General features: G+C 39.1%; 1 protein-coding gene across 2 annotated transcripts in view; it reads left to right on the top strand.

Moving 5' to 3' along the window:
* The window catches only part of Dhc36C (Dynein heavy chain at 36C), a 117115-nt gene that overhangs the window by 45546 nt on the left and 56569 nt on the right, over positions 1-15000 (top strand). For both annotated transcript variants that reach the window (XM_070100062.1, XM_070100063.1), the window contains exons 31-40: positions 3614-3697; positions 4562-4727; positions 5950-6037; positions 6696-6753; positions 7820-8068; positions 9014-9171; positions 11735-11906; positions 12535-12882; positions 13912-14036; positions 14661-14754. In XM_070100062.1, the coding sequence (XP_069956163.1) occupies positions 3614-3697; positions 4562-4727; positions 5950-6037; positions 6696-6753; positions 7820-8068; positions 9014-9171; positions 11735-11906; positions 12535-12882; positions 13912-14036; positions 14661-14754 (1542 nt within the window). The remainder of the gene's footprint in view (positions 1-3613; positions 3698-4561; positions 4728-5949; positions 6038-6695; positions 6754-7819; positions 8069-9013; positions 9172-11734; positions 11907-12534; positions 12883-13911; positions 14037-14660; positions 14755-15000) is intronic.

Here is a 15000-nt window from a genome sequence, read left to right on the forward strand (position 1 = left end):
AGGATAGTGAGGCTCAGGTTAGGGTGTGTAGAAGAGAGGGAGACTACTTCCCGGTAAAAGTAGGTCTTAGACAGGGATGTGTAATGTCACCATGGATGTTTAATATATTTTTAGATGGGGTTGTAGAAGAAGTAAATGCTAGGGTGTTCGGGAGAGGGGTGGGATTAAATTTTGGGGAATCAAATTCAAAATGGGAATTGACACAGTTACTTTATGCTGATGATACTGTGCTTATGGGAGATTCTAAAGAAAAATTGCAAAGGTTAGTGGATGAGTTTGGGAATGTGTGTAAAGGTAGAAAGTTGAAAGTGAACATAGAAAAGAGTAAGGTGATGAGGGTGTCAAATGATTTAGATAAAGAAAAATTGGATATCAAATTGGGGAGGAGGAGTATGGAAGAAGTGAATGTTTTCAGATACTTGGGAGTTGACGTGTCGGCGGATGGATTTATGAAGGATGAGGTTAATCATAGAATTGATGAGGGAAAAAAGGTGAGTGGTGCGTTGAGGTATATGTGGAGTCAAAAAACGTTATCTATGGAGGCAAAGAAGGGAATGTATGAAAGTATAGTAGTACCAACACTCTTATATGGGTGTGAAGCTTGGGTGGTAAATGCAGCAGCGAGGAGACGGTTGGAGGCAGTGGAGATGTCCTGTTTAAGGGCAATGTGTGGTGTAAATATTATGCAGAAAATTCGGAGTGTGGAAATTAGGAAAAGGTGTGGAGTTAATAAAAGTATTAGTCAGAGGGCAGAAGAGGGGTTGTTGAGGTGGTTTGGTCATTTAGAGAGAATGGATCAAAGTAGAATGACATGGAAAGCATATAAATCTATAGGGGAAGGAAGGCGGGGTAGGGGTCGTCCTCGAAAGGGTTGGAGAGAGGGGGTAAAGGAGGTTTTGTGGGCAAGGGGCTTGGACTTCCAGCAAGCGTGCGTGAGCGTGTTAGATAGGAGTGAATGGAGACGAATGGTACTTGGGACCTGACGATCTGTTGGAGTGTGAGCAGGGTAATATTTAGTGAAGGGATTCAGGGAAACCGGTTATTTTCATATAGTCGGACTTGAGTCCTGGAAATGGGAAGTACAATGCCTGCACTTTAAAGGAGGGGTTTGGGATATTGGCAGTTTGGAGGGATATGTTGTGTATCTTTATATGTGTATGCTTCTAAACTGTTGTATTCTGAGCACCTCTGCAAAAACAGTGATAATGTGCGAGTGTGGTGAAAGTGTTGAATGATGATGAAAGTATTTTCTTTTTGGGGATTTTCTTTCTTTTTTGGGTCACCCTGCCTCGGTGGGAGACGGCCGACTTGTTGAAAAAAAAAAAAAAAAAAAAAAAAAAAAAAAAAAATATATATATATATATATATACAGGTTCCTTGATAATGTGAGTAGTCACGAAAGCGCTTGGAATTTCTCTATTCTTTCAGAGTGGTTGTTTTGCATATATATATATATATATATATATATATATATATATATATATATATATATATATATATATATATATATATATATATATATATATATATATATATATATACATGTATATATATATATGCTTCTAAACTGTTGTATTCTGAGCACCTCTGCAAAAACAGTGATAATGTGTGAGTGTGGTGAAAGTGTTGAATGATGATGAAAGTATTTTCTTTTTGGGGATTTTCTTTCTTTTTTGGGTCACCCTGCCTCGGTGGGAGACGGCCGACTTGTTAAAAAAAATATATATATTTATATATATAATTTTTTTTCAACAAACCGGCCGTATCCCACCAAGGCAGGGTGGCTCAAAAAGAAAAACGAAAGTTTCTCTTTTTAAATTTAGTAATTTATACGGGAGAAGGGGTTACTAGCCCCTTGCTCCCGGCATTTTAGTCGCCTTTATACAACACGCATGGCTTACGGAGGAAGAATTCTGTTCCACTTCCCCATGGAGATAAGAGGAAATAAACAAGAACAAGAACTAGAAAGAAAATAGAAGAAAACCCAGAGGGATGTGTATATATACATATATATGCTTGTACATGTATGTGTAGTGTGACCTAAGTGTAAGTAGAAGTAGCAAGACGTACATGAAATCTTGCATGGTTATGAGACAGAAAAAAGGACACCAGCAATCCTACCATCATGAAAAACAATTACAGGCTTCCGTTTTACACTCACTTGGCAGGACGGTAGTACCTCCCTGGGCGGTTGCTGTCTACCAACCTACTACCTATATATGTATATATATATATATATATATATATATATATATATATATATATATATATATATATATATATATATATATATTGGCAGTTTGGAGGGATATGTTGTGTATCTTTATATGTGTATGCTTCTAGACTGTTGTATTCTGAGCACCTCTGCAAAAACAGTGATAATGTGCGAGTGTGGTGAAAGTGTTGAATGATGATGAAAGTATTTTCTTTTTGGGGATTTTCTTTCTTTTTTTTGGGTCACCCTGCCTCGGTGGGAGACGGCCGACTTGTTGAAAAAAAAAAAAAAAAAAATATATATATATATATATATATATATATATATATATATATATATATATATATATATATATATATATATATATATATATATATATATATATGCAAAACAACCACTCTGAAAGAATAGAGAAATTCCAAGCGCTTTCGTGACTACTCACATTATCATAGTTCCTTGATAATGTGAGTAGTCACGAAAGCGTTTGGAATTTCTCTATTCTTTCAGAGTGGTTGTTTTGCATATTCTGAAATCACCTGTTTACTGTGATCTTATTGCATATATATATATATATATATATATATATATATATATATATATATATATATATATATATATATATATATATATATATATATATATATGTCGTGCCTAATAGGTAAAACTTGCAATTTTGGCTGAAATAGCAAAGCTCTTCTTGCTGAGTAAGGCAAGCGAAAATTTGTATATGCAATAATTTCGCAAAAATAATTCTAAACCTAACGAAAAAAATATATGCCATTGTGTTTGTTTATTGTTAAATTAGGCTAAATTAAATTGCGCATATTATAATAAGGTTAGGTAAGTTTTATAAGGTTCTTTTGGTACAAAATTATTAATTTTTACATTAACATAACTGAAAAAAAATTAAACGTATAAGAGAAAATTTTAGAAAGGACTTAATTTTAAATGAGTTTTTGCTAATTGACCAGTTTTACCTATTCGGCACCTCTGCAAAAACAGTGATTATGTGTGAGTGAGGTGAAAGTGTTGAATGATGATGAAAGTATTTTCTTTTTGGGGATTTTCTTTCTTTTTAGGTCGCCCTGCCTCGGTGGGAGACGGCCGACTTGTTAAATATATATATATATATATATATATATATATATATATATATATATATATATATATATATATATATATATATATATATATATATATATATATATATATATATATATATATATATATATTCCTATATCTTATATTTAATTATAGTGAACGCTGTATTATGGTTTAACATAAGATTCCTGTTCAGTGCATACACACACTGTGAGCAAAAGTGAATTCCAATACAGCAGATGAATGGTCTTGTATCGTCGTGGTAATGTAATCTCCTGGTATCTCTCTCTCTGCCAGGTGAGTTTGGATCCCACTTGTGCTGTCTTCATCACCATGAACCCTGGCTATGCTGGCCGCTCCGAACTTCCTGACAACCTTAAGGTAATTGTATACATGTGGTGGGTGTGAGTCGTGGAATTTTACTGTGTATGTATTGGTTTGCTCTCGTGTATGTTGTGGCATTTGTTATGTATTGTCGTGGTGTGTCAGCTGGGTTGCTATCGTGTATGGCGTGGTGTATGTAGCTTTTTTTTTGTCGTGGTTTGTTGGCTTGTTGTCGTGGTGCATGACGTGGTTTGTTGCGTGGTGCATGACATTGTTTGTTGGTTTGTTGTCGTGGTGCATGACGTGGTTTGTTGACGTGGTTTGTAAGTTTATTATCGTGGTGTGTCATGTTTTGCTGTGTATCGGTTTGCCTTGTGTTGTTGAGAATATTTTTGTTATGATGGTCATCAGATTGTGTGCTTAAAATCCTTTGACTAATTTCTTTGAAATGTGAACGTTAGAGTTTACATTTCTTTTACTCGAGTGAGTGTTGTTATAAAATCTTCATTATACTCTGTATTTGTTCCATTTTTAAAACCCTCGAACCTCACACGTGTCCTCCACTCTTCCTCATTACTCTGGCACTCTTCCTCCTCCCTTAGTCACTCTACTGTTTCTTCCTTCATGCATTCTTCCTTCTTCTGGTACTCTCCCTCCTTTTTTTTGAGTACTCTTCCTCTCCCTTCAGGCAATATTTCCTCCTTCAGGTGCTCTGTCTCCTTCCTCAGACACTTTTATATTTCAGGGCAAGGAGAGAGCCTTCTGCTATACCCTTCTTATCTCAACTACTAGAAGCAAGTTGTAGCCTGACCGAAGTTAATCCCTATAAGCAGACAGTTTTGATGTGGACTGTTTTCTGCCTTCTCGTGTATTCCCATATTTTCCTTACCTAACATCATTTATTTCCATGTAATCCCACAGGCTCTGTTTCGCTCCGTAGCCATGATGGTTCCAGACTACGGTCTCATTGCAGAAATCTCACTCTATTCGTTCGGATTCGTGGCAGCGCGAAGTATGTCCCGGAAGATTGTGGCCACATACAGGCTGTGTTCCGAGCAGCTCTCAGCCCAGCCCCACTACGATTACGGTCAGTAATGTTGTTGCTCCCTCTTACTGGAATATGAGACGAATTTGTCACAGTACTATGACTGGAAAAATTCACAACTAACCAATAAACTGTAGATGAAAATTGGAAGACGTTTCTGTTCTGGATGGGCCAACACATCGTTCAGTTTTCATTCCCATTTTGTGGGTTAGTTGTAAAAAAACAGTATTTATACAGAGAGGTGTATTTTACTTTATACACTGAAAATTTACATTGGTCCATGTTGTCAGGATACAAGTACATTGCAACCTTAATGGCCCTTATGTAGTTAATAGGCATTAAACTTAACAAATTAACTGCTCTTACACTCTGTATTACTCAGTGGAGCTGAAGAACAAATCGACCGTGAAGACTACATTGTTATGGATTTTTTAAGAGGTATTCTTAGTTTAGTAACATTGAAATTTGTTAAAAAAATGAAACTGCAAGACAAATACTATTATGTGTGAATCCACATCCACCCTCAATACCTGGTCTAGCAATATCCATCTCTACCCAAGTGCTGGTAACTCCAGCTCTGCTGGTCTGAAAACTTTGAAGGTGTCGTACCTACTACACCTTGCTGAAGTTTCCCAGCTCAGGCTGACAAGCTCAAGATCAAGAGAGTATAGGTAAGATCCTTGTGGGATGAGCGGGGAAGTGGGGATAGTGGAAGAGTAGGTTGGTGAGGAAGGTTAAGAATGGAAGGGTTAGTACCAGGGCTTAACCCAGTAGCTGATCAGGCCGACAGAATTTATCACTTAACGTATGAAACCCATCTAGGGTGATGGAATATGTCAAGGAAATGTAGTTAGCTTTTATTCCTACTTGAGTTAGTATGTATGGAGCAGGGCAGCAGCTGGCTTTTGATCTGCCCAATGTTTCAAAAACCTCTGAAGCATACGCTTTCTCTTAGTAGGTACTTTCTGTAGCACCCCATACCCACGTGAATAAATGGTTAAGAAGACCGACAAATTGATAAATGAGACACTTGTGCAACATTTATCACTTGTGGAACATGATGAAGATTGATAAAGTGAACACGTCGACTCCAGGCTGAAGGAATGATTACCTCAAACTTCTCATCTTTCACCTTTCTCAGTATTGGACTGAAGAAACCAATGGCTGGCGAAACGTTTCTAGAATAAAGGTACCCAAATGATGCACATACCCATGCCCATTTTTTCTTACATAACATGAAGCGTTCTCTGTCATCTTCCCACAGGCATGAGGACGGTAAAGGCCGTGCTGATCGCTGCGGGGACACTGAAGCTCAAGTACCCTGACATGGAGGAGTCCGTGCTGGTGCTCAGGTGAGCCACATCTCATAAATTCACCACACTTAAGAATATACATAACTTTTAATAGATGTGTTAGGAGCTAGAGCAGCTGAGCGGTTATAGTGATAGAAAAGCTTTTTAGTACATGTTTTAAGACACATGTACAATAGTTTGGTATCTTTATTATTGGAACGTTTCTCCTACACAGTAGGTTTCTTCAGTAACTGTTGTACATGTGTCTTAATCATCAACTTGTCGATATTTTATACTATTTTTCAACATAACATTAATATTGTTTAATTCATGTTAAGCGCTAAACCTATGTAGGTCATTCAGTGCAAGGCGTGGTGGAGGCTTGATCCTCCGTCTGCTGAAAGCGAAACAAACGTTCTTTCTTTTTATACTCGCCTATGTGTACTATTTTTGTATTATTTAAATTTAAGAAAGCCGGTTGACTTTTGTAAAAATAAAGAACAGAAATATTAATGCACTATACTATTTTTGTAGAGAGCATTTTAACATCAGGATCTTTTTAGTTAAGAAGCGAGATAAATGAGAAGTTACACCATTTTTAATGATTTGATAAATGTGAATTACCCGAGTTTCTTAAGCAACAGTTGTGATAATATATCTGCTTGTACAGTACCAGGAATGCTACAAGAGAAGATTCAGACCTTTCTTCTCTCGGCAGATCAATTCGTGACGTGAACTTACCGAAATTCCTCGCCCACGACCTTCCACTATTCGAGGTGAGTGACTACTGCTGTCCTAACCAACCAGGTTGGCAGGCCGCGTACCCTTAAGCTCCTACTCGATTGGTAGCGCACTCAGCTCACACACTGGTCCGGGGTTCGATCCCCGGTACAGGTGAAAACATTTTCCAGGAAGTGTTTCCTTAAGACCTGTTATCCATGTTCCCCTATCAGTAAATTAGGTACCTGGGGTATTAGTCGACTGGTGTGTTGCATCTTGGAGACAAAATTAACCCAATACGCCCGAAATGCTCTGCATAACAAGGGGCTTTCTATACAGTAGTATGTAATTGATGTACTTGTAGAAATAAAGATTATTATCATTATTATTTATTTTATTATTATTATTATAATTATTATTATTATATTATTATTATAAATGTCCTCAATAAATCCCCTGCATGGGAACGTCATCAGTAATGTTTTCTTGTAACTGTAGCTGGGTGTATATCCCATCTTGTTGACACTATATCATTACTTACTAGAATCAGCACCTCTCCTTGAACGAAACGTCGTCTGTATTAAGATTTGTGCTACGTGTGTTTGTATCACCCACCAACCAAGCTTTAGTTGACCTGGGTGTATCTTTTACATAAAGATTATTTATTATAATCAAAAAGAAGCGCTAAGCCACAAGGGCTATGCAGCTTTTACATAAAGAAAGGCAGCAATGCTCTGTATAAATTTGATTTTGTTTAAAACAGAACGAAGTCAAATATAAACAGACAACAATACTGCACAACTATTACCCTCTGGTATGCTGATAGTCATTATTATTATTATTATTAGTAGTAGTAGTAGTAGTAGTAGTAGCAGAAGTAGTAGTATTAATAATAATAGTATTATTATTATTATTATTATTATTGGGAAGAGCTACGCTTTTATAAGGGTTATACAGCATCTTGAAAATGAGAGGTTATCGGATTTGATCCGATGAAGTACAGAATAGCTCTCATCCCTTGGATCATGAGCACTTGAAGGGCATGAGAAGATATATTGTCCGCTCATTGTTTTCACCTGGCGTCACCTTACAGGCGCACTAGTACCCTGCTTCACCTTACAGGGCATCATCGCGGACCTGTTCCCCGGCGTTGTGTTGCCAGAGCCGGACTACACATACCTGCGCCGGGCAGTGAGGGAGGTGTGCGCCGGCGCGGGGCTGCGAGCCAATGACTACTTCATGGACAAGGTTCAGCAGGTGTATGAGACGATGCGGGTGAGGCACGGCTTCATGCTCATCGGTAACCCTATCGGGGGCAAGACGGTCGCTCTCAGGACACTAGCCAAGGCTCTGGCCATCATGAACGACCGGGTGTGTGGGGTGTACTATCCTCCATCTTTTAATAAATATCTCCGTCATTTCCTAATTATCCCCATTATTATCTCCATCACTTACTAATTATCTCCATCATTTACTAATCATCTCCATCATTTACTAATTATCCCCATTACTAATCTCCATTTACTAAATATCTCCATCATTTACTAATTATCTCCATTTACTAGGTATCTCCAGTTACTAAATATATCAGTCATTTACTAATTATCTCCATCACTTACTAAATATCTCCATCAGCACCACCACCACCACTTGCCTGATGGTCACTATCTCCCTCATTTACTAATTATCTCCACTTACTAAATATCTCCATAATTTAACATCTGCCTCCATCTTTTACTAAATATCTCCATCATTTACTAACCTACCTCATTTACTAACTGAATTCATCCTTTTGTACCTTTCATCATCTCTCGGCAATCCCACTGCCTATCCCCGACCCTAATTATCCATATCTATATCCTTCACCATCACTCGTCACTCCTCACTAATAGTAACTTCAGCTCTGCTGGACTGATATCTTTCAAGTAATTATAGGAGATGAACTTTTAATGGAATACCTTGACGATGTCCTTATTGTCCCACTGGAATCTCTCAGCTCTGGAAAAAGACTCAAATGCGATTCTTTGCTGACAACGTTTCGCCTGTTTGTGACTTGATAAATTCCACTGTGTGGGCAAAATGTTGTGTTGCATGTGTCTCTTTTTCCATCGTGTCGGTACTGTATACAGTTTCTCTCTTAGCTAACAGATATCAACACTGCCTGTAACCCATCCTGTGGGATGAAATACGACAGGTAAACATTGCTTGATTTTGTTCCCATTGTGTATCATATAGAATAAGGTAGTAGCACATTGCTGATGTGTCCAGTTTTGCTAAACGAAAAATGAAAAAAAAAAACTCACCGTGGTTCGTCAGGGTGAAGGTGAGAACCGGGTGCAGGTGTGTGTGATCAACCCGAAGGCTGTGACGGTGGGTCAGCTGTATGGTCAGTTCGACCCGACCTCCCACGAGTGGTCAGACGGAGTCCTGGCCGTCAACTTCCGCAAGTTTGCCGTCTCTTCCTCACCCGACAGGTATATATTTTTTTGTGTATGTGTATTTCATGAGATTCTGTTCAACCCTCAGCCTCCCTGGCTAGGAGAGTAGCGCCTCTTTTTGACGATTAGCTGACGATGGATCGAGCCTCGACTACGCCTTCAGCTGACTGGCCCACACAAGTTTAGTGGTTCACATAAACAAAAAATTCACTTTACGATATGGCAAAAAAATATGTATATTGCGAAAGGTATATTTCTCTCAGTATATATATATATATATATATATATATATATATATATATATATATATATATATATATATATATATATATATATATATATATATATTATATATATATTTTTTTTTTTTTTTTTTTTTTTTTTTCAACAAGTCGGCCGTCTCCCACCGAGGCAGGGTGACCCAGAAAAGAAAGAAAATCCCCAAAAAGAAAATACTCTCATCATCATTCAACACTTTCACCACACTCGCACATTATCACTGTTTTTGCAGAGGTGCTCAGAATACAACAGTCTAGAAGCATACACATATAAAGATACACAACATATCCCTCCAAACTGCCAATATCCCAAACCCCTCCTTTAAAGTGCAGGCATTGTACTTCCCATTTCCAGGACTCAAGTCCGACTATATGAAAATAACCGGTTTCCCTGAATCCCTTCACTAAATATTACCCTGCTCACACTCCAACAGATCGTCAGGTCCCAAGTACCATTCGTCTCCATCCACTCCTATCTAACACGCTCACGCACCCTTGCTGGAAGTCCAAGCCCCTTACCCACAAAACCTCCTTTACCCCCTCTCTCCAACCCTTTCGAGGACGACCCCTACCCCGCCTTCCTTCCCCTATAGATTTATATGCTTTCCATGTCATTCTACTTTGATCCATTCTCTCTAAATGACCAAACCACCTCAACAACCCCTCTTCTGCCCTCTGACTAATACTTTTATTAACTCCACACCGTCTCCTAATTTCCACACTCCGAATTTTCTGCATAATATTTACACCACACATTGCCCTTAAACAGGACATCTCCACTGCCTCCAACCATCTCCTCGCTGCTGCATTTACCACCCAAGCTTCACACCCATATAAGAGTGTTGGTACTACTATACTTTCATACATTCCCTTCTTTGCCTCCATAGATAACGTTTTTTGACTCCACATATACCTCAACGCACCACTCACCTTTTTTCCCTCATCAATTCTATGATTAACCTCATCCTTCATAAATCCATCCGCCGACACGTCAACTCCCAAGTATCTGAAAACATTCACTTCTTCCATACTCCTCCTCCCCAATTTGATATCCAATTTTTCTTTATCTAAATCATTTGACACCCTCATCACCTTACTCTTTTCTATGTTCACTTTCAACTTTCTACCTTTACACACATTCCCAAACTCATCCACTAACCTTTGCAATTTTTCTTTAGAATCTCCCATAAGCACAGTATCATCAGCGATATCATCATATACGACTAACCGAGGATTCGAACCCATGTCGTTTTGACCCGCCTCATGGTGAGCGAAAATGACACATGACCCTCTCACTGGACCACGCAATCGTACAAAGAATCAAGCACCCAGCAAAGCTAGGTGTTTTACCTTGATCCGAGGACATATGGGGTGCAGAATGAAATTATCTCAGAGGCACCCACACCATCGTATGTCCTCGGATCAAGGTAAAACACCTAACTCTGCTGGGTGTTTGTTTTTTGTAGAATTGTGTGGTCCAGTGAGTTAGAAAGAGGGAGGCCAAAACGACATGGGTTCGAATACTCGGCTAGTCGCAGTATTGTTATTGATTCAATACCACTCACTCGTGGTTATATATATATATATATATATATATATATATATATATATATATATATATATATATATATATATAAATGCTGAGAATTTAATCCCATTTTTAGGGATTAAAGTATTCTTGTCTGGTGGTGAAAAAATTTCGGTGCAGCCTTAATGACTAGTGTAGTCGATAGGCTTTAAACCCCATTAATAAATGATGACGAAGCTGTAAAACCGGTGTGGGTCATCAGCGCAAGTTGCTACTGTTCAGGCTCGATCCTTCATGTATTAATCACGGCTCGATTTCTGACCAGCCAGGCTGTTGGTGTATGCCTTGCTAGACAGGTAAAAGTCAAGTTAGAATTTACGTTTTCTGGTCTTTTTCATGCTAATGAAGGTCTCTCGATGCAAGGGATGGGAGCTATCCTGCCTTTCATTATACTTAACCTAATTATCTCCTATTTCACAGGTGTTCGTGATAATAATAATAATAATAATAATAATAATGTCCCTCGTATCTATTAACATTAAGAAACCATATTACTATTCTAATTATTATTAAACCCCTTAAGGGAGGTTCTTTTATGCCGGTAAAGGGCTCTTGATCTGAGGAATTGGGCCTGTGCTCCCCTGTCTTGGATCGGATTTGAATGCTTCCCATTCCACCCTGGAATGGGAAGCAATCCTCCATGAATATAATATAATAGTAAAAAAAAGCACTACACCCACATGGGTCATACAGCAAAGCACACTACTGTCATGTCTTCGCCTGGTGACGCCAGGAAGTGGATCGTGCTGGACGGCCCAGTGGATAGCGTATGGATAGAGAACATAAACTCTGTACTGGACGACAACAAGAAGCTGTGCCTCATGTCCGGGGAGATCATCTGCCTCTCATCCACCACCAACATCATCTTCGAGGTCCATCACCTGGAGAATGCCTCCCCGGCTACGGTAATTCTTTCAGGGTGTGGTACCCCGTCCATTTCTGACCTGTTGTCTAGAGTTCTTGTACATGAATGGTATACAACACCGACAAGATGAAGAATTAGACACTTGCAACATCTAGGTATCTTTATTTGTAGACGTTTTGCCATTTAGATGACGAAACATCTACAAATAAAGACAGAGTTCTTGTTGGCTTGTGCTTTGAGTGCATTCATTTGTGTACGGACTTAACTAAAATCAAAATTAAATATTAGTTATTTTAGGTTAGGTTAGGTTAAACTAACCTTAATCAGCGTGTAGTCTTTACCAGCCACGATGCCACAACTATTACAGGATACAATGGCGTGCTACCGACAGTACCGTATAGATTCACATAGAAGAACTGTCAGACGCAGGACACATGTGGCAACGTTTGGTTCTGTGTAGAGGTTTAGAAAATTCTGCATAGAGAGAAAAGGTTGTGATAAATGACGGCTTTGCAATTGCGTCATTTCTTAAGAGACTCTCATTCATTGAGTATTGTGATGTTCTTGCCTTTTGTGACACATAACTGCATCCTTTCTTCCCTATCATTGATTGAATGTTGTGATGTTCATGCCTCTTGTAACATGTTACATAGATCCCTCTTTTCCAGGTTTCGCGTTGTGGGATGGTGTATATGGAACCGCTTGCGCTTGGCTGGCGTCCTCTGGTAGAGACATGGCTGGCCAAGCTGCCGCAGACGCTGACGCAGCAACACAAGGCTGTCCTCACAGCTCTCTTCCACCGCTTCGTGCCCCCACTGCTTTGCTTCGTTAGGAAATACCTGCTATGGTTTAAGCTGGAAAGGAGTGAGTCATACGTGCAAAAGGGTGTCTCCCCTACCACTGATCTCAACCTCGTCCGCAGCTTAATGAATATCTTTGACTGCTTCTTGGACGAGTTCACTGACCCTGCCTACACCAAGCATCACCCTGAGTCAGACATAAGGGCTCACCTCGAGGTAGGAGCAGACTTGGGATCATAAGAGGGCAAAGAGATTCATACAGGTGAACTAGCCGAGTTCATATAGGAAGCGCATTTGTCCCGAGCTCAGCAGACGGAGGATCAAGCCTCTTTCACGTTTTGAGCAGAATGACCCACATGGGTTTATTGCTAACATGAATATTACATATAATATTCATGTTATGCGCCTAATACCAGAAAATGAGTGTTATTCACTTTACTGCATGCATAGTCTCCCTGATGAGGGGCTCTTGATTTAAGGATTTGGACCTGTGCTCCAGTTTATTGAATTGTGTCTGATTGCTTTCCATCCTCCCCAAGCACTGTATGACCTCTACGGATTTAGCGCTGCCCTCTGAGTACAGTAATACGTCCCTAGCCAGAAAATATTTGAGAAACGGATACAGAGAGTGGCTGCTAGGCTATTTAAGATACACCATTATATATTTACTCTGCACTGAATGATCTAGGCGAGTTTACCACTTCATATTAATATACGTATTGTACATTTACTAATTTAAGAGATATATTAATTTTATCACCGTAATGTGAATTATTCAATTCTTAAATTTATGACATGCAGCCTCCCTCGTCAATGGCCAGAGAGTCCATCTGGAGTACATATTTCGAAATTCATCATATTCACCAGAATGGGAATTAAGATTAGTGGCAGCAATGAGATGTAGTGAGGGTGGTCGATACAATACACGGCTGTGTAGGCAGATGGAACCATTATGACTGGTGGAGGTGCTGTGCCTCATTGTTAGAGGCATAGTGAGGGTGGTTGACACAATGCTGTGTTGGGTAGGCTATGGTTTTAGGCAAATGGAATCATGATGACTGGTGGAGTTACTGTGCCTCATTGTTAGAGGAAGGAGTGAGATGACGAGTAGAGTCGAGCTGCATCTTTACTTTCATTTTATAGCCATTTATTTAGGAAAAAGGAAATTTAGATATTGTGTATGGAGGAGGAATCACCGAGGTTCTTCTGTAACTTGACTCTAACCTCTTCACTTTCTTCCCACAGAGCATTTTCTTGTTCTCAGCCATCTGGTCTCTGGGTGGCCCACTGGATGAGCCCTCCAGGACCAAGTTTGACCTGCTGCTGCGTGAACTGATTAGTGGAAGCCCCAGCAAGAAGACCACTGGCGAGTGAGTAACCTTCATGTACTTCTTTACTAACCTTATTTTTCTTCATGTAGGCTTCATACAACTTTTAAAAATAAAAATTCATATATTTTGTTGCTCTTACATCTGTAGTTTAGTCACGTACAAAATGTCTAGTTATTTTGTGGGAAAAACCTCATCGCCACTACTGGTTTCAATTTCAGTCTAACATGTTTTGTAAAAAAAAATGTTTGTGGCAGTTCACTTCTGCTTCTGTTTTGCGATTTATAGGATCACTGACTGAATGCTCACAACTTTCAGGAGCGAGCAGAGACTTAAGGTAATTGCTTAAATCACCCAGATCAAAATTTCATATTTAAATAATGCTTTGAAGATATGCATGTATACAATGTCGAACCGAAACATCGTCATAAGTTTCAGATTCCTAAGTCCGGGTTATTTGTGTATTCCAGTCACGGTATTGTGCTTTTTTATTCTTCAATGTCACGACAGGTTCCATTCTGTACGAAGACTGACGACAACTTGATCCACCATCAGGCAGTTGAGAGAAACGCTCCCAAAGTTCACCTAACGTATCAGTCGTATCGTTCGAATAAAAATGGAAGATAATAAGCTGTCACTAGATAAGCTCTCGTTGCACTTCTACAGGTACGGGCTGGGAGAAGTGCCCCCAGCACCACACGATTACCAGCTGCCCATTCCTGATGAGGACACTGTCTTTCATTACAAGTTTGTCAAGGAGGTGTGTATTTCTGTGATTTGTTATTGTTATTGGCCTTCTTGTTTCTGTTTTAGCATTATTAACATTATCAGTAGTAATGATTGGCAAGAAATTTCATTTGATCACCGTCATTGTTATGAAAACCTCGTTCCAAAATACCTGTCTTTCGAGGAACGAATGATCTCTTTCCCGGACGGAGTGATGTCCTACGGAAATTTTCAGCGAGCGTGAGAAAAGAAAAATTTCTCAACTATAACTTATTGTTAG

The sequence above is a fragment of the Cherax quadricarinatus genome, chromosome 71 (genome assembly GCF_038502225.1).
Source record: "Cherax quadricarinatus isolate ZL_2023a chromosome 71, ASM3850222v1, whole genome shotgun sequence".
NCBI lineage: Eukaryota > Metazoa > Arthropoda > Malacostraca > Decapoda > Parastacidae > Cherax > Cherax quadricarinatus.